This window comes from Chenopodium quinoa, unplaced genomic scaffold (assembly GCF_001683475.1).
Source record: "Chenopodium quinoa cultivar QQ74 unplaced genomic scaffold, ASM168347v1, whole genome shotgun sequence".
Lineage (NCBI taxonomy): Eukaryota > Viridiplantae > Streptophyta > Magnoliopsida > Caryophyllales > Amaranthaceae > Chenopodium > Chenopodium quinoa.
In genome coordinates this window covers 2,502,376-2,530,083 of record NW_018743199.1, presented here as the reverse complement: position 1 = coordinate 2,530,083, position 27,708 = coordinate 2,502,376, and the positions used below count along the sequence as shown (strand labels likewise).

Here is a 27,708-nt window from a genome sequence, read left to right as displayed (position 1 = left end):
AGGAGCACAAGTTAAAATAAAAAATAATAATAATAATGATAAGTGAAGAGCTGAATTTTAAAGGAGATAAAGGCAAGGAAAATCACCTGCATCATCAGCAGTTGGTTAGACCTGGCTGGGTCAGGAACTGATCTGCTGGATTCGCCCATCCCAACAGTGGCCTTCAGCGACCAGATTCTTGCCCTATCTACTTCGGACATGCCAGCAAAATCGCCGAAGTAGGCTGCAGCACCTTCTCGGTTCTGACCCCATATGAGGTCCCAGATGTGATCTGGGATTGGAATTCGGGGGGCCGAGAAACCCATTTCTCCAGATTGCAGAGTCTGGAAGGAAGGAAAGGATGACGATGGAGCTTCTTTAACTTTGGATGGCTCAGCATCCTCCTTCTTCTCAGAAGAGTCAATTATTATGACTTCTTCATCTTCAGGGGTGAGGACGAAGGCCTCAACCTCTCTTGCAATGTCTGCCGTGAAACCCTCAGCACTAGGCATCACGACATCCTCATTCTTGTGCTCAGCAGCACTCTCTTGAACGTCTTCTTGGACCCCTCCCTTAGGTTCGGGAGTTTTCTGATCCACCTCCATCTCGGGAGGTGGCGGAGGGGTCTTTGGAGGTGATTGAGGTGGTGGCCGGGGAACCCTCGGCGATCCATTGCCTTCCTCGGGTTCCCTTATTTCGACGCCGATGGTCATCGGCCTCCGCTGAAAGTCATGGGGGCCGATGATGGCCATTCTTCGGCGCCTTTTCTGAAGCGGCTGCTCGTCCATGTTTGAGTCTGAGGACTCTTCTTGTATCTGGTCTTCGGGACGAACAGGGGCTTTCCCTTCTCTGTGTCTATTACTCTCTTCAGACTGTAAAAGATAGGGGGGGAGGAAGAATGTGAGTAAAAAAAAAAAAAACAACAAAACAACAAACAGAAACAGACAAAATTAAGTCTGAAAGCTCACCGAGGTCTTCAGCAAAGCCTCGTCTTCTTCAGCTGCCCTAGCTGCAGCTTCTTCTTCAGCAGCCCTGGAGGACCCTTCTCCTCCTTCACAAGCTTCAATAACCCGTGCAACCTCTTCGGCCGTACGGGCAGCTTCAGCTTCTTCGTCCAGCAGCTGAAACCGGGGATCTCTCTTCTTCCACCAAGGCTTCTACCTCTGATACAGAGCAACAACCTCAATTTGGAAGTGGGAAGAGTCTAGATGAACTTCTCTATGCCTCGGTTCAGTGATAGAGGGGGCCCGATCAGTTACAACTCGTTCTCGGTTGACGCCAAGACGAGCGTAGTTAATGCCGACGTTGGTCTCGTCCCGCTATGAAAAAGAAAAGGGGAAAGGTCAGTTCAGTTAGGTTGGCACAGCATAAAAAAGCGAAGTGAAAGAGGAGAAAAAGAGATAATTAAAAGGCCTCGGCCCCAGCCGAAGAAGCTTACCATCCTTAAACTTTCGGCTGAGGCCGACAACTGCTAGCATGTTCTCTTGGAAAACATAATGTGTATCGGGGAGCCAAGTCTCCGGGATATGCTGCATTCGGCCGCTGCCCCCCCGGTTCGGCAGCTTGCCGAAGATATTCTGTTGATTAAGGTTCGGATCTGGGCCGTTATCTGCGGGGGGACCTAAACTTCCCATGTCGGGATCAGTCTCAGCAAGGTACCGGGGAGCGCTGAAGACGCAAGGGTGGCCCGAGTCCGTGGGTGCCCTAACCCAAATCCATTGACCTGTCCAGTCCTTGTCTGAAGAGTCGTTCGGCCACATGGTTAGGTACTGGGGCCGAGACTCAATCCGGTACCACCCAGAACCATGACTTCCGTGCCCACTTTGAATATTTGGCACTAGCTGATGAAGCTTTTTGAAGCAGTGCAGGTTCGGCACATACCTGAAGAACTTGCAGACCCATAAGTATGTCATCACCCTTCGGATGCTAATAGGAGTTAGCTGACATAGGGAAATATTGTAATGGATCAGCAAGTCTCGGACGAATACGTCCAAAGGGAACCTCAGCCCATACTGAAGTTGTCTTGTGTACACCCCCACATACCCCGGGGGTGGACGATGGATTCTATCGGATGCCACGGGCATTCGGCACCAATACCCATCAGCTTCAAGGATGCCGTAATGCAACTCAATTTGTTCGGCAAACCGATACTGTTCGACATTCTCCACCCACCATGAGTAGGGGCGGTTCTTTATCATGGCCGAAGCTACTTCGGCATCCTCCCACTCTGAAAACCCGGGAAGGATATCCCAAAGGACAGCGGGAACTTCATCGTCCCGCCCAGAAGCGCTCGGACCCTCCGTTCTTTGAGTAGGAGCCGAAGAAATTGGAGTCGCCCTAATCCCTTCAGCAGGGTCAGACTCTGCTCTTTGTCCATTCCAGGTCCCAATCCTGTTCCTGGGATCGGGAATTGGCCTTGCTCTTCTTGGAGCACGGGCTCTACCCCTAACTCCTCCCGCCATTGATAATTTCGAAGAAAAAAGTCGAAAAAAGGGGAAAGAGTTCAAATTCGAAGAAAAATAAACTAAAATCAAAGGAATTTACCTTAATCTGAAGCGAAAGTTGCCGATTTACGAATTTGTAGTGGCGAGTCTCAGTTTCTAAGCTTAATGCTCGGGGAATTTGCGAAGTTTTGATGCGGGTTCTTGGGTTCTCTCGAGAATTCTGGGTTTGTGTTGGTGAATAAGTGAGGAGAGATGACGCGCCTCTAATTATATCTCCAGAAATGGGAATACGGGGAGTCCGCGTTTCAATTTCTCTTAAATACCCCACTAAGTAACCGTTAAACACACGACCTTGCGATTAAACTGCCCATTATCCGTCCAACTTCCACAATTATCCGCCTTAACTGTTGTTATCTCATTAATTACGGTTTAATTACGGTTTAAATTCAAATTTTTGGATTAATTAAATCATTCACTTCCCTCCTTTTCTGATTAAATCAAACCCGACCCGTCATCCTTCCAAATCGGGTCTGGGGGGCAAGTTGTTTGGGTCCAATTTAGTCCAATTGGGCCTAGGCGTTAAATGATCCAATTAAAAGCCCAAGGTCAAGGTTCATCTCTCCAATTGTGCTAAAGTCAAAGATCAGTCCTCAAGGCAAGCCAATTGGGCTAAGGCCCAACTTCTCCATATATGTAAAGGTATAAAAGCCATCAATATTACATTTGTACATTCATTCAAGCAAAGCCTCAAGCAATTAATTCTCTTGCATAGTGTTCTCTTTCTACACACTGTACTGACTTTAGCATCGGAGGGGCCTTCCTCGGCAACACCCCCGAGGCTAGTTTATGTGTGTTTACTGTGCAGGAAACCTTCGGCCCAACATCACTTGGACCGAATCCAGTCTTCTCCACTTCATCGGACCTTCGACAAGGTCCCATTGTTTTCACCCGAAACAGCTGGTAATATTATCCGTTCACAGTCTTCTTGACAAATTTATCACGTACGATGTAAACTATATATGCCACTTGATAAATTTGCTTTTAATCAGCCCACTTGTAAGCTGTTATTAATGTTCAAAGTAATGTTTCTAATCCAGTGGAAAGTAGTATTATTAATTTAAGATGAGATTAAGCTAACCTTAAATTAGTACAGTGATGAGATCTTAATTCCTAGGTAGTTTTAATTTCACATAATACACAAGATTTATTTATTAATAAATTAGTACCATGTTGTATTGTTGTAGGTGGTACAGTTAACGTACTACCAGAATGTGGTGGCCTGTGAGGCTGTGATGGTAGAGGACTAGAGGTCATGTTACAAAGAATCATATCGAGCCTAATGGCTATGGATGAAGATAGTTTTTTTTTTTTTTTTTTTTTTTGGGGGGGTTAAACGAGGCACAAGGGTAAGTGATGAGAATCGATCCCAAAATCTCTTAGAATCAGGAGGAGAGCTCACCCCTCACTCTTAACCTTACATTGGATTGATAGTATATGATTGAAACTCCGATATCTCAGTGGGCCGGGCATACTACATACTAAGTTTACTCGCTAATTAATCGGTAATTAGATAGCCTTATGTAGCCAAATATGAGTAATATGCATTTATGCAATGTCTGAGGACACATGTATAACCTAGTTGTATCTTGTATATATACGAGAAATTTGCTTTGACATAATAGAAGTATATATATAAATAAAGATGATCTTCAAAAGCTGCAAAACTGTCTATGCATAAATATTGGACAAATATTTGAATCAAATACAAATGTTTAAATTTTGAAAATAGACAATGAACCATAGGAACAACAAAAACTCCCTAACCTATATAGTGTTTTTTTTTTTTTGGTTTACCATAACATATATAGTACGGAATACATAAAATTGATTAATAAAAAATCTATGCATGCTCGGTGCCTTGAAATTAAACTCTTGTCTACAATAACTCTACATAATACATATTGTGTTTCTGTATATTCCGTAAATGTGGAAAACTGATAAAGTGTTATCCAAATTAACAATAGGATATTATTTGTAAGTTTTGTGCCGACTAGCACAGAATTAGAAATTAGGGTTGAACAATATCCATAATAGCGCAGTTCCATGCATCCCTTTGATCTCTGAAGCACCATTAATTGGAGCCCACCATTGCAATAACAGGTGGTCCCTTGACTCAGATGGCTAGATGTTGCAGCCATTATAACCAATAATGATCATGCTCACATTACCATTAAACTAAATAAATCGATCATATCTGCCATTGTAATTCGATGTTGCATTGGTGCGCTATTTTAGGCTCCTATATCTAATATCTATGTCTTCTTCTTTGCACTGCACTGCTCTCTCTATTCACCTCTGCTGCATTTCCAGTGGTTTCATTTCAGGCCTTTCTTTAGTTCCTGCGCACTTTATTTAGCGCTAATTGTACTCCTTAGTTACATCATTTGCACTAGTAACGTCCGGATATGTATGCCATCAAAAGGTCAACTCCTTTTTAGTTGTAAGTTACTACGTTTCTTTGAATTAAATCTAAGGGTTGAATAGGTTGGGTCCAGAATTAGGGTTTCAACATACTTTTATTAACGTTTTCTACTAATAAAATATAAATTAGATGTTATGTTAATTATCCTTCTATTACTCAACTTCCTTGTTTGCCACATCAAAATCTAAATACACAAGTATGTATACGTTGATTAATATGGAGTAATATAATAATAAGCAAGTCTTTTGTTCAGGATCTCTAATTCAATAGTACTCGTAGTTTGTAAAGTCTTCCACTCTTAAGTAGCACTGCAGTCGATTTGAAAAGCTGGCTTTCCACAAAATGTGTAACAATTTACTCCATCGTTAATTTCTTAAGGTTATGCTTTGATTTATCAGGGTAATATTGGAGAAAGTAGTTTAAAATTATTTGGCATTTGAAACTCATAAATGACTTATGATCTTTAATTCTTTATCTTTGACTCAAGTTGAAATTTAATGTTCTAGTAGTTTTGATTTTGGAATTTGATTTTTCCCTCTTTGACAATCTCGATCTAATTAACTTTTTTTTTTCCCAATTGTATTATTATTGGAGAATGTTGAACTTTTTTTTTTAATAATATACGTTCAATCAAAGAATTTGAAGATATAAGTTATGAGTACTTTGTTGTTGTTTATTTGATAAAATGCTCTCAAAAAATCAATTCAAATTAAATTACTGGTATATATGTCCTTCATTTCATTTCAATAGTTTAATAGCAATTCAAAATTATAATACATGGAATAGAATTTGTGTGCATAACCTTACAAAATCATTAATTACAAACTTGATGGTTTGTGTTAGATAGTTAAATATCAAGACATAATGCAACATACTTTATTACTTCATATCTAATACGGAGTAAGAGACTCTATACAATATATCATCCTTTGTAGGAAAGCTTAGCTTCTTTCCAAATTACCTAGGATTGGACGTTAATATTTTATTTCCCAACTTTGAATACTAAATAATAATTCCTGATTCTAACCAAAAACCAATCAAAATAATTACCACTCGTAATATGATACACGAAGTAAATTGTTGTACCAAAACAAAGTAATGTTAGTAATCTATAGCCAAAAAAAACAAAAAAAAGGCATTGGAAACAGAAGTCTAAATTGAAAGAAAAGTAGCCCCCAAAGCCAATGAGTAATAAGGTTGATCTGAGGCCTGTTTCCATTACTTCCTTGACACTGCAATAACTTTCTCTCTCCTCTTTCATGCACCCTTTACAATATGTCAATACTCAATACAAACACACAGACTCATACATTATTCAATTCAATATATAAATATAAATACAATCTATCTATCTCTATTTAATTTAAAAACAAAAAATGAAAAAAGCATAAACAGAAGAGAGTACAGTATCTCACCGCCTATTCCCACCATTTACACCCCATCCACGCTTCTGAATTTCACCCTCCTCGCCACCTCCTTTGTTCACCACTTTGCAACCAACCCACCTCTCCCCTCTCCACTCCACCCTCCGAGGCACTCTCAATTACTTTACCATGCAACAACATCAACAACAACATCATCAAATGATCATCAAACCTCAACAAAACCTCATTCTTCAACAACAACAACAACAACAACCCCCTTCTCTTGACTCTCCTACTAGCAACAACTCCTCTTCCTCCTCCTCCACCACTTTCAACAACAACAACAACAACAACAACCTTTCAATCTCTCCATCTACTGCTTCTCCTTCTCCTGCTACCTCCAACAAGCGGGGCCGCGGCAAGGGCGGCCCCGACAACAACAAGTTCCGCTACCGAGGTGTTCGGCAGCGGAGCTGGGGGAAATGGGTCGCCGAGATCCGCGAGCCTCGTAAACGGACTCGGAAATGGTTGGGTACTTTCGCTACAGCGGAAGATGCTGCTCGTGCTTATGACCGCGCTGCTATTATTCTCTACGGCTCTAGGGCTCAACTCAATCTACAACCTTCTCCTCCTCCTTCTACCGGGGGACCCACTACCAACTCCTCATCTTCTCGTGGATCTTCGTCTTCTTCTTCCGGAACCACCCACTCTCTCCGTCCTATCCTCCCTAAGCCTGCTAATGGGTTCGGGTTTACGTTCTCCACTTTTCCCTATGGCGGGTTTGGGGCCGGGTCCGGGTTAACCTCTTCGTCGGCGTCAGTTTTGCAGTACCCGTATTGTCCGAATATCGTTCATGGGCCGGTCCAATGGGCCGGTACTACTTCATCTTTACCCTTCTCACAACCTCCTCTTGTTGAAAATAATAATACTACTGATAGTATTAATTTGATTAATAATACTAGTAGTAGTACTACTACTACTAATAGTAACGAGGTGGATCATGACCCGACCCTTCAACAGATTCGGGTGCAGGAAGATGAAGTGGATCGGGTAACACAGGATCAAATCCTTGTACAAGGACAGCAATATCACCAACAAAGTAATAATAATAACAACAATAATGGGTTTTGTACTCAAGATTATCATCACAAGAGTTTTTGTGACGAGATAAGTTCGTTGGTTGGATCAGTTGATTCAAGTTTATCATTAGGGTCGCAAGTAATCGGGCATTCGGATCCGGGTCTAATAAACTTATTACCCGGGTCACCGTTATGGCCGACGCCGTTAAGTGGTGAGTTAGAGGAGTATCAAATGCATCATACAACCAGTCTTTGGGATTATGGTACTGATCCTTTCTTGTTCTTCTCTGATAATGAACATCATCAAATTTAATTAATTTGGTGTTTCATTTTGCATGCATCTGAGCTATCTACAAGGTAAGCATGATTAATTAAGGTCTTCATTAATTAATTAATTACTTGGGAATTTGGTGGGATTTTTTCAAGAATTATGGTCAAAAAAAGAAGGGAAAAAAATCAACATGCAGAATGAATTGCACCATGTCCCAAAAACTAAAATTTGAATTCCCAAAGGAGGTTGGTTAATTATATTGAGAATTGCAATTAATGGACAATTAATTGCAATTATCTCATACAGTATTATAGTTATTGATCTTTCAATTATAATTAAGTTTTTTTTTTTTTTTTTTACAATATTTTGTATTTGCCTAAGGTATAGTATTAGACTAGTAATTAGAAGTAATTTTTTGTTGGTTTTGTTTATACATATATTATTATTATTATTAGGAGTATTATTACTAGCTACTATTACTCCGTATTATTAATATATATTTTTATTATTTTTCTATTCTAGTTCTTGGTATTCATTGATGAAATAACCAAGAAAAGGATAATTAGGGTTAGGGTTTTGAGTTGGGAATCGTTTGTCTCAAAGAAGGAAGCAGGATTTTGTTGAATAAGATATTTAATGAATATTTTTTGTTTTTTTTGGATTATATATTTATCAATATATTGGTGAATCATCCTTTCACTACACCGAATTTTTGTTTTCTTGCCTTTATTTTGTAAATGGGAAATTGGTAATCCAATATTATTCCATTTATTTAATTTTATTTCTCTGCATCTACAATGATAATGTTAATTTGGACTTGTTTTTTTCATATGATTGTGATTGAGCTTAGCTAATGTACATAAGTTATTCTGAATGGAATCAAATCGATGAATAAGCTTAGTAGACACATAAAGCTTGTTTTGTATCAACACTGGATATTTACATTGAAAATGAGTTTATCAAATTGAGTACTAACTTAAACATAGACCGAAATCGTTTATGTATGTACTCGGTATATCCAAGCTAAGATAGTTGAGTTACGTAGACTCAATTTCGATATTTTCTTACAATTTGCATTCTACACTCGGGTATACCTTACATTTCTCCTCATTATCCTTTGAATTCTTACACAAGGAAAAGATTGTATCGCGTATTAGGTTGTCAAGTTATGTAGCTTTCCGTTCATTGTCCTAATGTATGTCTTTTATCCTTCTTACACAAGGTGAAGATAGTGTTATATTATCTAGGGGTGAGCAAAAATTCCGGATACCCGAAATTGAAACCGGAATCGGTTAGGAACCGGCGGGTCCGGAACCGGAATTGGACTTGGTGGTTCCAATTCCGGGTAATAAATTAAGGACCCAGTTATAACCAATTCCTATTCTCAACTTTTTAGAATCGGAACCGGTTGGGTATCTGGTTATCTAATATATGCTAAACTAAATAAATTTTAAATAATAAAAATATGTTGAATGTATCTAATTTGTAAATTAAAAAAGTAATATTAATACCTTATATAAATACTAATAGCTTCATGCATATAAAAATATGGAAATTTTGATAATTACCACCTTCTGTTATGTCTATTTTAGCAATTACCACCTTCTATTTTTTTTTTTGAAAATTACCACCTTCTATTTTCAAAAACATCAAAAGTTACCACCTTCTTGCCCCCCCAACTATCACGTGACGTCATTTTGGGCCCATTCTTTCCCTTCCCTCTCTATTTCCCTCATAATTCTCATTCCTATGTGAATTCTCATCTCCCCTTTCACTTTTTTTCCCCCAAACCACCAATAATTGTTCGTCAATTTTGATTTGGAGGAGTGAATTGAAGTGTTTTTTATTGTTTGGGGGAAAAAGTGAAAGGGGAGAAGAGAATCGAGTTAGGAATGAGAAATGTGAGGGAAATAGAGAGGGAAGGGAAAGAATGGGCCCAAAATGACGTCACGTGGTAGTTGGGGGGCAAGAAGGTGGTAACTTTTGATGTTTTTGAAAATAGAAGGTGGTAATTTTCAAAAAAAAAATAGAAGGTGGTAATTGCTAAAATAGACATAACAGAAGGTGGTAATTGTCAAAATTTCCTAAAAATATAAATATTAAACGCTAAAAATGAATCTTACTAAAATAAGAATTATAATTTGTATTATATTTTAACAATTACATACATAAGTGGGTACTCGGAACCGGTGCCCGGTGGTTCCAATACCAATTCCTAAATTTTAGGACCTGGTTGAACCAATTCCAATTCCGGATCCGAATTTTAGGATCCGGTTCAAATCAAGTCCAAGTCCGGGTCCTAAAATTTTGACCGGGTACCCGATTTGCTCACCCCTAACTGTTGTCAAATTATATATAATGTGGTTATAAAATCGACACCGAAATTTTCTTTATTTTCTAGCTATTATAGGTGTTGTTTAATCTATTTGGTTCATTTAGTGTAAATTGCTTTAAAATCCTATGAAGATCTTGCTTTTTAGGTTAATCCAGTAACAATTCCACTAGGGCAAGTAAATAATACTAAGCTAGTAAGCTACCTTAGTCGTCCTCATATAATTGTGGTACATACAATTTTGGTTAGTCTTCAAATATGTGTCATGTAATCTTAAATGGATAAAATTTCTCACCCAAATCATGCACCCATGCCATGAATACTCTTTATGTAGAACCTATTACTACCTTTTACGTCACACAGACCACACTCTTCTTATGAATGTATAAGGTAGGGATGGCAACGGGTCGGATTCGGATCGGGTGGAGCTTCACCCGCATCCATCCGCTACCTCCATCCACTCCACCCGATCCACCCACCACCCGCTAACCCCATCATCCACATCCGATCCACCCATCATCCGCGGGTGAAACGGGTGGATCGGATGATAAACGGGTGAAGATTAAACTTGTGTTATGAAATTAAACAAAAAAAAAAATGATGCTAAGTAATTCCTACTGTGCCATCTAAATCGGCATTGCAAAAATTAAAAAAAAATATAGCACTAGCAATTTAGCATTACAAGATCAATTACTAGTACCACCAACTATGAAATACATGAACTATTGATATGATTAAGTTAAATAAGTGATCTGTGATGCCATTTTCCCTTCAAAAATTCATGAAATTAATGAACTTAATCGCGTAAGAGGAGTCGCCGCCTCGCCCAAGAGGAGTGTGAGACGTTCTGGTGAGAAGTTGCCGGTAAAAATGGAATATTTGGTGGTGAGTAGAGAGTGTGAGTAAGGATGGCAATTTTATATGGATATCCATTAACCCGCTCCACCCGCTTAAATTAAATGGATGAAAACCCGACTTAAATGGATGAAAGGCGGGTGGTGGATGAAACGGGTGACGGATCGGATCGGATTCGGGTGGAGCTTTAAGTCATCCGTCACCGTCACCCGATCCATCACCCGCTTATCATCCACCCATTTATTTTTATATAAAAAAAAATACAAAACTTTTTTAAAAAAAACCCTAATCTAATGTACATACTACATACAGCTAGCCGCACATATCCATTCTCAACTCTCAAGTCCTCCTAACAGTCTCTCTCCTTCTTTAGTTCCTCACACTCTCTACTCACCACCAAATATTCCATTTTTACCGGCAACTTCTCACCAGAACGTCTCACACTCCTCTTGGGCGAGGCGGCGACTCCTCTTACGCAATTAAGCTCATTAATTTCATGAATTTTTGAAGGGAAAATGGCATCATAGATCACTTATTTAACTTAATCATATCAATAGTTCATGTATTTCATAGTTGGTGGTACTAGTAATTGATCTTGTAATGCTAAATTGCTAGTGCTATATTTTTTTTAATTTTTGCAATGCCGATTTAGATGGCACAGTAGGAATTACTTAGCATCATTTTTTTTGTTTAATTTCATAACACAAGTTTAATCTTCACCCGTTTATCATCCGATCCACCCGTTTCACCCGCGGATGATGGGTGGATCGGATGTGGATGATGGGGTTAGCGGGTGGTGGGTGGATCGGGTGGAGTGGATGGAGGTAGCGGATGGATGCGGGTGAAGCTCCACCCAATCCGAATCCGACCCGTTTCCATCCCTAAGTGTGAGGAACTAAAGAAGGAGAGAGACTGTTAGGAGGACTTGAGAGTTGAGAATGGATATGTGCGGCTAGCTGTATGTAGTATGTACATTAGATTAAGGTTTTTTTAAAAAGTTTTGTATTTTTTTTATATAAAAATAAATGGGTGGATGATAAGCGGGTGATGGATCGGGTGACGGATGACTTAAAGCTCCACCCGAATCCGATCCGATCCGTCACCCGTTTCATCCACCACCCGCCTTTCATCCATTTAAGTCGGGTTTTCATCCATTTAATTTAAGCGGGTAGAGCGGGTTAATGGATATCCATATAAAATTGCCATCCTTAGTATAAGGTCCTCCACTAAAATTTAACTTTCTCCTTCTATTGATATTTGATACTCGTTGGTAAAGAAATTATTGGTCAAATTTTTGCTTCGACAAATGTGCCTTTATACTTCTTCTGAAACAGCTGTACTTCACTATTGTTCTCGTGAGAGTGAGAGATAACTCAAGAGGTTAGTGTTTTCCTTTCGATTTCAAGAGATCTTGGGATATGATTGATTCTCCCCTCACCTTTATGACTTTCTAAACACACACACACACACACACAAAAAAACCTATTTTTCTCGTTTTACAATACTTTTTATTTAAAATATACTACCTGGTCGGAATCTCTCACAAGTCCTCCCGATTTGAGTTAACGAGTTAGGCACTTTGACATTTGGGTGATGGGTAAGGGTGCTGAGTATATGTTACTCGTTATACTTGTATTCCTTTAAATTAGTACTGTACTCCATATGACCGTATCTATTGTTCTGTGTTCAGGTTTCTTCAATTCCTTCCACCCAAACTCATCTTTTTCTCCTGAACTCAGATAGAGTTCTTTCAATTTGACTTAGAATAAATATATTACTTCTAAATTACATTCTTACTCCTAGCATTTATTTCTCACACAATAGAGAGAAGTAGGAATGTAATTTAGGGACGGAAGGAGCAGGAAAAAAGTACCATACTCCGTAATTGAAAAATGCTATACATAGCCCTTATAAAGGGCTACATATAAGTATTAAAAAAATATTCTTAAAAATTGTTTAAATTTAAAAAATCTTACAAAAACACACTTATTATAATAATCTATGCGTGATTTTGTCATAAATTTATAAATTTATACGTATAATTTTCAAGAGTTTTTTTCATGTTTATGAGGACAATGTATAGCATTACCCTCAATTATTTAACGAGTATATATGACTATATTTATATGTCAATGTGCTATGGAGTACTCGTATTACTTTAATTCTTTCTCTTAAACCAATAATTTCTTTTCCTTCTCACACAGGTTTTTATTCCCCTTCCTAATTGTAAACCTTATCTTGGAAATATGAGTTTGTAGCTAATGCTCCTCAATTCAAGAAACCTAATCTGTCCAGTATAAAAATATATTTCATTATTTTTATATACTTACCTTGCTTATCTCCAAAGGCTAGCTTGCATGTTGCCTTGCCCCGTATAATACTTCCTCCATTTCTATACTATACTATATATTGTAATAATGGGATTATTATACTATTTGATGGAATTAGTAAATAGTTACAATAGTGGGATTATTACTATTTATCACTATTGTAATAATGGGATTATTATACGAAGTACTATTTTTCAGGTAAATTATTGTTATACAATTATAAATATTTAACATATAAATGTGTTTTAAGATGCATAATGACATTCTTGTTGCAATATATTGAAATAAAGAAAGTAATATTTTTAAGCTAATTTTCTTTTTATTAAATTTCCTCCATAGTAGTAGTTAGCTAATACAACATGTTAACACACTACTCCGTAATTTGCTAATTAATTGTGTTCCATATGCCAGTAGATAGTTTGATGGAATTGAATCTTTTGTATGAAGTATAATTTAAGAGTTGTTTTTCAACATTCAACCACAAACCTTAAAATCCCCAATTTTCACAAAAAAATACGAGTAAAATAAATAAAATAAAAATGTTTTCTATAACTTTCACTTCTACTCCGTATTATTTTTTCTTTTTAATAAATATACATACTACATTTAATCGTATGTATATCTCATGTGTTAGCGCGAATATAGTCTAGTTTAAAAAATTTACAAGCAATCAATACATTTGCCAACACTAATTTCTGCTATAAAAAATCAAATTAGAAAAATGAAGTTTCGGGCCTTAGGTTAATACATTCACTGCGTTGTCTATTGAATTACCCATAACTTCTTGTTACTGTTTTTAAATGGGCCGAGATTTGAATACGGAGGAGTTTGATAATGATTTTATGGCCTGAAAAACTAGTCTGATCACAAGCATGTCACTAGAATAGGCATAACCGCATAAATGCATAATCAAGATTGTTTTTGGACCAATGCATGAATCAGATATAATTGGCACCCAATAGCCCATTTATTAATGAATTTTGGAGTGTTTTTTTTTTAACGAGTTTTTATTGTAATTTTTTATTTTTTATTTATTTAGGTTTATATTAACTCATTTTCTATCTAAAATAAATAAATAAAGGTTTTCTGAAATACAAGATTTTGTTTCTCCTTTTAAAGAGTATAAAATTAACTAAGGAGGTGGAGTGAGTTCGATTCCAAACAAGATTAAAAGAGGTTTCATACTATAAACAACTTGATGATGATGGGACTAACTGTAACTCTTTTACCTTATAAAATAGAACAATTTTATTTTTTTCTACGATGGGGCCATCACTACTGGGTCTACAATGGTTTTCAAGTCTTTCGACATACATGTATAAATAAGTATAATCAATCAATCATGATGTTTACAATAATACAATTGCAATCTTTGTTGTGTTTCTAGTTTCTTGCAATTCTTCAAGGAATCTATTATAACCTTCCCTGGGCCAAGGGTGTTGGCCTGTTAATATGGCCCCAATGTTTTTGATGGCATCTTATATGTCCCATCAATAACTTATACCAAAGGCGAAATCAGGAATGACACTTGTCATTTACTGGTTAAAAAATTTCCCGCTTTTTTTTTCCTTTCCTTTTTATTTTTTTGCCATATTTTAATGACATTTATATACTTTATAACCTATAATAATAGTGATTTCCATTTTGACAACATATTTAAACCAATATTACTCAATTAAATTTTTACATATATTTATATATACTAGGAAACTTTTAATAACTTATACTAAAGGCGAAATCAGGAATGACACTTTTCATTTCCCGGTTAAAAATTTTCCCGCCTTTTTTTTTCCTTTCCTTTTTTATTTTTTTGCCATATTTTAATGACATCTATATACTTTATAACCTATAATAATAGTGATTTCCATTTTGACAACATATTTAATCCAATATTACTCAATTAAATTTTTACATATATTTATATATACTAGGAAACTTTTAATTACAAAAATACTAACATAGGTTTAAAAAAAATTATATTGGAATATATTGTTTTCCAAGATTATTATAATATTATCAATATCAATTTTAAAGAAAAATTATTTTGGTAGCATACTTTTTACGGAGTATTAATCTTAAAACTATACATAACGTTTATAAGAATAAAATAATTTTGTTATAGTATACTTCGTATATAACATATACTGGAAAATTAAATCTAATTGTTCTAATTATCCGCAAACTAAAATATATTTAAAAAGTTGATTACGGAATACTAATTATCCTCAAGTAAAATGAACTCAAATAAATTTTCATATTATGCCGATCAAAGTGTGTCAAAAATTTAAGGACAAATGTATGTATATGAGTTCGTATATGGGTACTAACCTAATTACCTAAGCTAATAATTTAATTTTCTTATCCAAACGTTAAATCTTCTAAGTTTCCATTACTATATATTTTTTTATACAATCCAATTCAATAATCTTTACATTTAAATTAAGTTATTTTGTTACAAATTAATTTTTTGGATAAATTATTGTTGAATTAACACCATATTTATTTATTGTAAAATTTAATAATGACCGTGCATGACACGGGAATTAACCTAGTTATTCTATAAATAGGTATCTTACACGTGTTCGCTTGGGAAGAAACTTTATTTATTCATTTTTATTTTTATTTTGTTTGAGAAATCATCGATTATAACTTTAGGTCAAACTGTAAACAAAGATTACATTACCCGACGGAAAAGATCAAATTTTTACAAACCTTCTCAGGCTTGTGCTTGTGAGCAAATTGTAAACTCATAATAACCTTTAATTAAAATAATACGTCATATTTTTCTACTTTGTATTTACCTTGTATCTCTCAATTTTGAGGATTGAAGCAATTAAATTAATTTAGAATTTAAGATTCGAGTTTAAATGGCCTTTTAGTCTAAGAACTAAGGTGTATTGAGAGAGACAAACCCAAAAAAAAAAGAAGGAAATATTACTTTTAGACATGCATGGTAATTAATTGTCTAATTCATAATGATGCGTAAAACCCAAGTACAATTTTTTAAAAAAATTAACGTATACAAAAAGGATAATTATGACATTTTAACTTGTATAAAAATCGTTAGAGACAAAGAGAGTATAAAAAATATAAATAAATGAATAAAGAAAAGAATTAAAAATAAAAAAAAAAGAAAAAAAAATAAAAAAAAGAAAAAAAATAAAAGTTTTGTAATACTAGCATGCTTATAAGTTTACTAATTTTATATGCATTTATCCTTTGCTTTTACTAAACAAGTAATTAACCCTTTTATAGGTACCGAAATCTTCACGGCTTCAAATCATCACATGGAATTAATTAACGAACATAATTTAACCTTCGCCTGGTATGGATAAAGCACATTTCCTAGTATGTTTCACTTTCTTCAACTTTTTTTTGCTCTTCAAAAGTTTGAATGTTTATATTTTTCATGTTTTAGTAAGCATGATATATTTTATTTCCAAACTAACTATATCTTATGATTACAAATAAAAAGGAAAGACTAAAATTTGATGATTTTAAACACTTTAAACTTGGAATGGTGGTTTTGCATTTTTCTACGGAATATAAAAGGTTGATTAAGATTTGGATACTTTATGCCAAATTGATACAATGTACTTCAATTTTGTTAGTTAATACAAGTACAAAGTAATACAATAATACTTGTACAATTTCATTTTTTTGCATTACACATACATATATTAACTTTGAAAACATGCTTTTTTATTCTACCCGTAATATGAAAACTTTTAATTACATTGCTTTAATAGTTGTCGTATTAGTCTTAATATATACTCCATAAAATCATTTTCATAGTATCCATTAAAAAAAAATTCTATCATTGTACTGAAAATATGATTTACATAGCAATGATGCACTTAGTAGAGTGGAAGTCAAATGAATACAACTATACAAGTATTTGAAAATAGCAAAATTAAGTTGCAAATATTGAATATTTTGTATGTCCTCATTTGATTAAAAAATATTAAAAGTCTAAATACATTGATCAAACCCTCTTATAAGTGGTGGTACACTAGCTCAATTATTTATCAATATATGAAATTCAAAGAAGCACATTTTGAGGTCCAAATCACTTTTTTTTTTTAAAAAAACATACAATATGGAGAGCAAAATTAAAGTCTATATATATAAGCTATAATATAATTAATCTAGTAAAGGTTTAATTGTGTAAGTAGTCCCTAATAACTAACCTCAATTATTGGTAGAATAGCCTGAATTAGAGCGTGAACTAGGTTGGTTAGTTAGATATAATGCTAGTATAGCACAATTGTCTTCCTTAACGCAAGCAAAATCATGTGACAAAAGCAATCTTAGGTCGAAGCCATAAGGTGCCTTTGCATATAATACACTGACTCGTGTCTTTCCTAAATGTCTAATTTTTAAATAAAGCATTATAAAACCACGTAGATTTTCAACCTTTCCAGATCATCTCACTAACAAGAAGACAATAAAAATCATTAACTTTTTTTTTTTTCTACTTTTTTTGCTTTTTGTCTTTTTGATCAATAAATAAATATCGAAATCAACTACCTTGAAATCTAAGTACAAGCATTACATATGATTTTAATAATAATACTCACTATACTAATGTGATTAATGACGATTTCATGGTCGACTCAACATTTAGTTAAACTATATTATTTATTCAATTTAATTTTTTTTTTTGGTGTTTAGAGAGCCACAAGGACGGGGGATGAGAATCGATCCAAAGATCTCTTGGAATCGGGAGGAGAGCTCTAATCATTTGAGCTATGCCTCACTCTCTTTTTCGGTTTGAATATGACTTGAATTAATTTGTCCCACATAAACAACCTGTCATAATGTGTTTACGATATTTTTTTACAATAATTATCTCCGATATCAATATATAGTACTTGTATATGGTATGTTGAGTTACTTGGTACAATTTTCTGGCCTATTGTTAGGACCTTTCTCTCTTTTGTTTTATTAATTTTTTTGTTTTTTTTTGTTTAATTGTGTTTGGAAGTATTATATGACCAAGTACTCCGTAGTACCTCCATCCCTATGTTTGGACTTAAATTATCTGAAATTGTGTGTGATGTTTTTTGAAAGAAAAAAAAAACTTATTTTATGTGGAGTTATTTATTAGTTGTAAATTTAATTTTCTAAACTTATTTGTCCTAAAATAATACAATAAAACTAAGTTCAAATATGATAAAACAAACAAGCTAAGCCCTTATTATATGTAATTTGTCAAGATTTATAAAACTTTCTATTGATTGCATGCTTTTGGATTGTGAACCACTAAGATTATGTGTGCTCTATATTGTTTCTTCATTAATCCTTGTTGCACCACTTACAACATCTTATTATAACATTTCATACTTGGCCTATATCATTTCCAATAAATTAATACATACATGACGACCCTCGCTCCTTAACCTATAAGTTAACCATTTTAAATTTTCCTTCCAAAATAAATGTTGTCATAGAAAGCACCATCAACGAACTATTCTTTTTAAGCCCCACATTCGACGTGTTCTCCAACCCAATAATACATATTTTCCCATTCAGTTTGGTTTATGTCTTTTTAGTCAAAAAAGAAGGCAACAAATAAATGTCTAGTTAATTCCACTACTCTTATGCTGTCTACAAAACTTTATGTAGTTATCACTTTTTTGTTTTAGTTTTTTTTTGTATTGTCGACCTATTGCTACATTGCTTGTAGTAGTAGTAGTACAAAAGATGAATCAATTGTCACTAAGGATTCTCAAATTAAAGCATTATATAAAGGGTTACGAATATTTGTTAAGGCTCGTCTTGTCAATGTTAAGAGATGTATTTTTCTTCCAAAATCTACAAACTTCTCCCAAAGTTTATAGCTATATACATGTATTTATGGATAGGTTCAAAAAAGTTAGTTGCGAGAGTCAAGGGTGGTTCTTTTAGCAATAAAGTTAAGGGTCCAATGTGGGGGACGGAAGTATATTTACAAATTCAGCCAGCTGATGAGATTTGAATTCAGACCATAAATCCGAGTTTGGTGTATCCGAGTGATGACCAATAGCTCCTTTGTAGCAAGAGGTCTATATCAACTCCATGACTAAATAGTCTTTTCATCAAGAACCCTTTGCACATGAAGAATTGAAGAGTTGATAGTAGCCTAGCTAGTAGGATGCATGTTGGGATTTTATCAAGAATGCTTCCATCATCCTTTATGAATTTAAATTTCCTTAACATGCATGCAGCCTTAGAAAAGTATCATCACATGCATGGATGAACTATATATCTTGTTCAAGATTATGGGTCCATTTGGGTAACTTTTTTTGTTTTGCATGTGTGATGGTGATTATATAAATATCTATTACCAAAGTTTTAAACTATGCAATTTAATACTTCAAGAACCGTGGGTTTCATTTAAGGGGAATCAACCTTGGAAATTGTTGGTTGATATGCAAATGTTGTGCACATGTTGTTTGTTTTACATTGGAATGATTGGAGGATTATTTTTAATTACTACTTGTACTGTAAAGGATAATGCCTTTGTTAATTAATCAAGATTATGGCAACAATGATCATGTAGTTAACCGAGTCATGTTGTTGAAAGTCACATCTTGTGATTCACCTTATTTCAAGTTTTAAAGCTCATTTGGATTGTCAATTGATTTTACCTCAATGAAAATGTAATGGACAATAACAACTGACGTACAATTTCTAATTAATTTTATAATTACATCACGTTAATTTATTAGAGAATGAAAAGAAAAATTATGGCTTTGGTAGTATGAGTATCATTGGTTGTTGGAATAAGGGGTTTTAAGGTACATGCATGACTTAGATCAATGTTGTACTAACTTGTAACATATACTCAGAGATTGATCAATATAGTACAATAAATGAATTTAAAAAACAATGGGAGTAGACAAAATGCATGGTGATTAGAGAAGTTGTGTTATTCGTTTTTTTGATCAATTGAAACAAGTCAAATACAAAAGTGTAGCTCCTATTCGATTTTGATTTGAAAATGGTCTGATTTAGTAGGTTGGTGTAGTTACAGTCCTTATACTTTTTATTGTTATCAAGTTCTTATTAAATTTCAAGCCTAATTATGTTATTAAACCTAAATTATGTTATCTTAAATACACTTCAAGTTTCATATTCACCTTCAATTGAGAGTGAAGTGCTCGTACAAAATTGAGTAGCCCTTAGATCCATTATCCTTGTTATCAAGTTCTTATTAAATTTCAAGCCTAATTATGTTATTAAACCTAAATTATGTTATCTTAAATACACTTCAAGTTTCATATTCACCTTCAATTGAGAGTGAAGTGCTCGTACAAAATTGAGTAGCCCTTAGATCCATTATCCTTGTTATCAAGTTCTTATTAAATTTCAAGCCTAATTATGTTATTAAACCTAAATTATGTTATCTTAAATACACTTCAAACCTTATATTGTAGGTTTCATATTCACCTTTCAATTAGAGTGAAGTGCTCATACAAAATTGAGTAGCCCTTAGATCCATTATCCTCATCAAGTTAATACAAGAATTATTCCTATAATAGTAATTTTTTATAGGAAAAATTGATTCTAACAATCCCACCTTTAACCGGTTCGCTGTTAATAATCCCACCTTTAGATTATTATTTAATAATCCCACCTTTATAGAGGATCTTCTTCTATTGGTCCCTCATGACCGGTAACCTGAACAACGGGTAAACTTTTTTTAAAAAAAAATTGAGTGACACGTGTCACTAAATTATTGGTAAAAAAATAACTTTTTTTTAAAACCAAGCCAGCCCCAACGAACACCCTAAGGTCCCTAACCCGACCTCCGGCAGCCCCTCCTCCACCGTCGAACCCCCATCCCCACCACCTGAACCCCGTTCCCACCTTTCCCCGACAAAAACTGGCCCGATTCCAACCCTCACCCATGGAAACCATCAAAGCCCTTAATTTCAAGGAATTTAAAAAAAAAACAATGAATTTATTTCAAGGGATGGCTTGAGGTTGAATTTGGGTAAGAGTTTCAGGGATTTCCGGTGGTTTTCGGCGGTTTAGGCGATAGTCAGTGAGTAGAGGGGGTTTCGGCGGTTGGGTGGGATTTTAAGGTGGTGGCTGTGGTGGTTTCGGGGGATGGGATTCGGGTTAGGGATGATTTTGGTCGGTGGTGGCTGTGGTGGTTTCGGCGGGGTGGTTTTCGGTAATGGGGGGTTCCGTCCGGCCATTTTCAAGGGTACGGGTGGCGGCCTGCCGGTTTTTGTGGGGCTGAGGTAAGGTTAGGTGGCTGGTGGGTGGAGCTGAGGAGGTGGCTGGTGGGTTTTTTATTCTTTTTTTTTTCAGTTTTGTTTTTTATTTTTTCAGTTTTTTTTAGGTTTTTTTTTTCAACCAATTAAAACACGACACAATGCATATCAACCTGTAAAAACCGGTTATCAACAGGTTAGTGACCAACAGAATAAGATCCCCTATAAAGGTGGGATTATTAAATAATAATCTAAAGGTGGGATTATTAACAGCGAACCGACTAAAGGTGGAATTATTAGAATCAATTTTTCCTTTTTTATATTATTATTGTTGTTGTGAAAAAAAGCTAATTATAGTCATGGAAACTTGCAAACAGCAAAGTGACAACAAAAGTAAATTAAAGCAAATTACCAAAAATAAAAAAGATCATCATTGAAGCGTCCAAGGACATATATATTGCTTATTGTCCTATCATTATTTGACTCATGGACCATTGCCTATAAATCCTCTCTTATAGTCTTATTCGACCATTCTATTCTCGACTTTGAGTATTTTTCTCTTTTTTTTTTTTTTTTTTTTTTTTTTTTTTTTTTTTTTTCTCATTCTTGTTAGTTTCATTCCATACTCTTCTTGTTAATCCAGTACTAATTTCAGTCTATATTTTCACCAAAAAATAAAATAAAATAAAATAAGTTCAATATATACCCATTCCTGTAAATAGAATATAATAAAAAAGTGTAGTATTATTAGAAGTTGTTTATCACCAAATCAAATTAGCTTGCATGATACTGCCGGTATTACAAATTCACTCAATTTTTGTTCGATCATTTACTTAGGACCTGTTAACTTCAGCTTAATTTCAATTCAGTTCAATTCAGCTCCAATCAGTTTAGTTCAATTTAGTTCCTAATTTTTTTCTCTCATAAAATATTCATTTCATCTTAGCTCATTTCAGTTAAAGGGGACATTAATCTTATAAAATCCAAATTGTTTTTAATTACATAAAGTTATCTTCTTTTAATTTTTTATGTTATAAGAAGTATAAATGAGAGAATATGGGAATTAATGACTTAGTTAAAGGAAATAGATCAATCTTAGTGGATCCAATTAAAAAAGAATGAATCCTCAAAAAAAAAAAAAAAAAAGAGAGAGAGAGAGAGAAAAGAGAGAGAGAGAGAGATTATTTACGGAGTAGTATTTATGTGAGATGTTTCTTCAAAGGCATTTGATGTGATAGAACTAATTTGCAAATTTGAGAAGTTTATTTGACACAAAGAGAATGGTCATGGTTACTAATTAATTATGTACAATGTAATTCAAATGGGCCTAGTATACAGTATTTTAAACAAAATTGCAAAAGGGTCCCAATTAAGCTTTGTCTTTGGCCACCATTCGAGCCTAAGAAGTGAGACCATTGAAAGAGAGAATGCTGACTTGGGATGCCAAATTGCAAACAAGAGTACAAATCTACAAGATGCATGTTCTTGGTAAAGGTTTTTTAAGGGCTTTGATTCCAAATTGGACCAAACAAGTTTAAGAAGTGGTGAAATTGACCGATTTAATCCGCGAACATTTTCTTTATTTTTGTTGTATTATATTAACTTTCAAAGTAATGCGTAGTCAATCCACAAATAAATTTATTTTGTTTGAATTTTACATTATATTACTAGTATATGATTTCGTTTTGTTTTGAATTTATTTTTTGAACTTATTTTCCGCGAACATTTTCTTTATTTTTGTTAAAAGCTTTGAGTTTATTTTCAATATATAATCATAATATAATCGTATTTTGTTTAAGCTCATCTTTTCTGTCTAGACTCTATAATAAGCTAAATGCATAAACGTATTCTCATTTGCATACCTTTTATCAAATATGATTTAAATACCTCATCCTCATTAATCGATTAATGAAAAATACAATGCTTCTTTACAATCATTTAAACCTAAGTAACACCTAACTAACAAGTAACAACACACCCCCTTGCTTCCTCCTTTCCCTTCCTTATTACCAACTCATACCACTTTGTCTTTGAGCCTTAACCCATAAGCTAAAACAACAACAACCAATACCAAAAACCCCCCATTATAATTTCCTTTTTCCCAAATCAAATCAAATCAATCACTATTCACATAAATCACAATCACCTAAAAAAACACCCCATTCCCATAATTCCCATTTTATTTTTCTCACCTTTTCCAAAAAAAAAAAAAAAAAAAAAAATCATTTTATTTTTTCTTCCCCACCATCGACGTGGTCACAATCCCCATTTTACCCCCACCACATCTCCCTCTTCCCTTTTCTCACTACACTATAAACCCCCCTTCAACAAACACTCTTCTTAAGTCAAATTCGTCAATTCAAAATCCAAACACACAAAAAACTCACTCTCTTTCTCTCTCCTACTCCCTCTTTCTCTCTCCACCGCACGCGCCGCCGCCATGTCGAGTCGCCACCTCCTGAACCACCTCTCCCAACTCACAACCGACGAAAACTCCCGCTTACTCCACTGGCATTACTCCGAATTCGACGACCACAATTTCCAAATCCACGGCCAAACCCTCTTTTACCTCTTCATCCTCTTCTCCATCATCCTCCTCGTCACCCTCTTATTACTCTACGCGCGGTGGTACTTCCGCTTTCGCCACGCCCACCACGCGCACTACCACAACTCACAAGCGCACGTATCACACACGTCGGCAGACCCGGCCATATGCCACGGTCTAGATCCGATTGTCATCAAGGCCATGCCCATACTCCTCCACCAACGGTCATCCGTTGGAAGGGAAGATGAAATGGAATGTTGTATTTGTTTAGGTGTTTTCGAAGATGGTGATAAAGTCAAAGTGTTGCCTAAGTGTGATCATCGATTTCACTCAGATTGTGTAGATCGTTGGCTTTGTACTCAATCCAGTTGCCCACTTTGTCGACTCTCTCTCCGAGTTGACCCGCCTTCTGACCCGTCGGTAATATTAGCTGTATGATTTTTTTTCATTATTTTTTTTTGATTTGTTTAATACCAGATCGAAATTTACCCACTTCTATTTTTTTTGTGGGTTAGTTGGTTAATTAGAGAGGAAGATTTTGATGCAACAACCCAAAAATCACATAATCGTGATTCAGCGGATTTGTTGAATTTTTCTCTTTTTTAATTATTATTATGATTATTAATATATATATATTTTTTTCAATATTTTGTAAAATGTAAATAAGTGTGACAGTCGTACCATCAATTGAGTGTGTGACAGCGTCACTTAGACGACAGAACTGTATTAAATTATTTGGTTGTATATTATGGAGAACCAGAAATTTTTTCCAGTTCTTTTAAATTGTAAAAATCAACCCTTTGTAGTTTGTAATCCTAATTTTGGGATCTCAATATAAATATTGAATGTTTTATTTATTTATTTTTTTTGCATAATTATAATTGGGAACAAGAAAGTTCTGGATAAATAAAAAAAAAAAAAAAAAAGTTATGGGGAATTTGGAATTATTAGATGGGAAAATGGTGTACAACTAATATTTTGTTGTTTAAATTCCCATCTAAGATAGATAGATAAGCTGAAATGCAGATCAAAGACCGTATCTTGACAATCCACTTGTTGTATATAAGTGGAAAGGGGTCACATTTATGAATTGATTCTTGAAAATTGACTTAATTTTACGACTCGAGACACTTAATTTCCCAACTCAAAAGTTGTTGTATCATACTAACTTCGGACGGCTGGATAAGGTTTATGATATGACATTTCACATTTGGATAATTTGTATTGCTAGTTTCTTTGGTACGATACTTGAACCAATTTGTTCAATGTGAAATTGAAAATGAAGTGCAAGGTTTCTTATATTGAATTCTAGTATTTTTGAAAGTATATTCATTCTTAGGTGTTGACGTGAATAGATGTGTTCCGGGGTGTTGATGTGAATGCGGAAGGTTACAATTTTGTAGCAGGGAGATTACGACAGAGATATTAGATGTGAATGCAGAAGGTTTCGATTTTGTAGGCTGATTACGACAGAGATATTATTAAAAGATCCTACTGATATTAGCTTATGATGAATTATTAGGTGATAGAATTGCAAATTGCATTATTGTGGAAAAGTGATACTGATAGATCAATTTTGCATACCAAATAAGGGAAATGTTATGTTCAATGTACTAATTTATGTCAATTAGCGCTTATCCATGTAATCCATCACATTTGTAGATGTGGAGAGGTGTTAGATATGCTGTTTTTTCCAGTGATATTTTAGACTCCAGTAAAGTGTATATTGGCAAGTACATCTGCAAAACTACTAGATTGTCAAGATAGCACCTGATTTGAGCACCTTTTAACTTAGGGTGGCAATGGGCTAAGTTGGTAGGCCATAGAGGTTGAGCCTAGCAGCTCATGCCTCATGGCACAACTGCACGACATGGCTGCAGGGGGTAAAGATAGAGCCATTTAAATTGTGTCTCGACTCTTGACATGCCAGTTTTTTTGCAAACGTAGTTTATATTCCCTTGTTCTACCACTCATGTAAGTCATGTTGTGTTGAGCCTCTTTATGTTTTAGTGACCATCTCGATTTTCAATTGAAAATGAGCATGGCAAGGAAGAGAAATGCTTGATGTCTCTCAGATAGTTAGCAACAAATGCGAACTAAATTCTCATTTTGTTATGAGTAAGAATGGGATAGGTTGTCTCATAACGAAGGTGAAAGCCAATCATAAGTAGAAAAAAGTCATCTTTCTTTCACTTGTAGCCTTGTGCACCATCTATATCACACTAAAAGCCATTGTCTTCACAATATACAAAATTAAACTACAAACCAATTATTATACTATCCCTTTTTACAACCACAATTTTCACTCCACAATAAACCAATTATTATACTATCCCTTTTTACACCACAATAAAAAGTTAAAACTATAAACAAATTACTATGCCATTGATTTTCACAGTTATAATTTTCACTCCATAATGTTATGAATGCAGAGTTGGTTCATACATAGCAAGTAAAAGTTACTTACTCAGTTGGTCAAACTCTCGGAGAAGTGGTACATTAGCAGCCAATTCATGAGGTCAAATATCACTCACATGTTTTACACGAAATATCTATAACAAACAGTCAGGCATGCTTATACTGATGTGAATGTTCTTACATACACACTCGCACTTATTATAATCAAACGTGTTATAATTTATTTTATTATTTTTTTAAACATATTTCAAATGAACAAGAGTCATAAAATTAAGCATAGAATATATCATTGAGACTTTAGTTGTTAGGTTTGTCTGTTTGGGTTGTAAACATTATAATTAATTAATAAATCGTCTTTTATGTGTTAAAAAAAGAATATATCATTGAGTCTTGACTATTAGGTGCACCAATAATTGGAGTCTACCACAAGTCCACAAATGGATACATGACACATTGACACACCCATTTCCTTCGTAAATAAAAGAACGATTCAGAATAGTAAACTTGTAGTTTAGCCCATAATTTACGAATAAGGCCCAAACCCCAACATTTTCTAGTAAAAGCCCATAAATCCATAAACATCGATAGGGTTTCGCTATATATTATCCCAAAACCCTCATCCTTTCCTTTCCTAACTGTTGACTCCCCCTTTTTCTCTCATCGGCTGCTACATCCGTCGATTAGGGTTTTGAGGTTGCCGACTTTCTTCATCCTTTCATCATGAGGGCCAAGGTACTTTGAATTTCTTCATTAATCAATCGATTAACTTAAGTTTCTTTCTTAAATTCATTGATATGTTCGATTCAATAGAAATAATGTTTTTCCGCCATTGTTAATGTTCGACTTGTTGATTTGATTGATTTTTGCAGTGGAAGAAGAAGCGTATGAGGAGATTGAAGAGGAAGCGCCGAAAGATGAGACAGAGATCTAAGTAGAAGAGGATCTACAGCTTTCATGGTTACTCCTTTAGTTTTTAATTTTGTTTCGTATTGTTAAATCTTAGTTCGTCGATCGATTAGCTGTTTCTATGGCAATCGAAGTGATTTAGGTACTAAGTTTTTTCGTGTCATGTAATTGATACATTTTGATAAACATGAATTTTGGAGTAATGTAACTCAAGAGTTTTTTCTACCTTTTTACCTGAATCTCTTTAGTCTTCTTATCTTTCTACTTCACTGAATTCAATATATATTGTTTGCATTTCATTAATATTATTGCTGGATCTATGTTGTTGAGGATAAATGCAGAAGTAATTGAAGATTAAGAACGAATTTTAATTTTGGATGCTTTTGTATAAAGATAAATTCATAGCTGTAGGAAATGCTGGAATGATTAGTATAGTAATTTTCCCAAATACAATGAAGAAATTGTGTTACTTGTTCGGAACATTTTGATGCCTTAA

General features: G+C 34.6%; 2 protein-coding genes and 1 long non-coding RNA gene across 3 annotated transcripts; all 3 read left to right on the top strand.

Moving 5' to 3' along the window:
* The first annotated feature begins 6,064 nt into the window (after positions 1 to 6,064).
* Positions 6,065 to 8,574, top strand: LOC110733264 (ethylene-responsive transcription factor ABI4-like). The gene has a single exon (XM_021913280.1). The coding sequence runs from the start codon at positions 6,459 to 6,461 to the stop codon at positions 7,659 to 7,661; it is 1,203 nt and encodes a 400-aa protein (XP_021768972.1). The 5' UTR covers positions 6,065 to 6,458; the 3' UTR covers positions 7,662 to 8,574.
* Positions 8,575 to 23,509: 14,935 nt separating this feature from the next.
* LOC110733467 (RING-H2 finger protein ATL66-like) lies at positions 23,510 to 25,602 on the top strand. Its single transcript, XM_021913520.1, has one exon. The coding sequence runs from the start codon at positions 23,784 to 23,786 to the stop codon at positions 24,324 to 24,326; it is 543 nt and encodes a 180-aa protein (XP_021769212.1). The 5' UTR covers positions 23,510 to 23,783; the 3' UTR covers positions 24,327 to 25,602.
* Positions 25,603 to 26,909: 1,307 nt separating this feature from the next.
* On the top strand, positions 26,910 to 27,451 carry LOC110733466. Its single transcript, XR_002513634.1, has 2 exons — positions 26,910 to 27,038; positions 27,176 to 27,451. It is a non-coding gene; the product is annotated as an uncharacterized LOC110733466 (long non-coding RNA).
* Positions 27,452 to 27,708: the final 257 nt, after the last annotated feature.

Coding starts and splice junctions, on each gene's coding strand:
- LOC110733264 (XM_021913280.1), top strand. CDS start 6,459: ATGCAACAACATCAACAACAACATCATCAAATGATCATCAAACCTCAA.
- LOC110733467 (XM_021913520.1), top strand. CDS start 23,784: ATGTCGAGTCGCCACCTCCTGAACCACCTCTCCCAACTCACAACCGAC.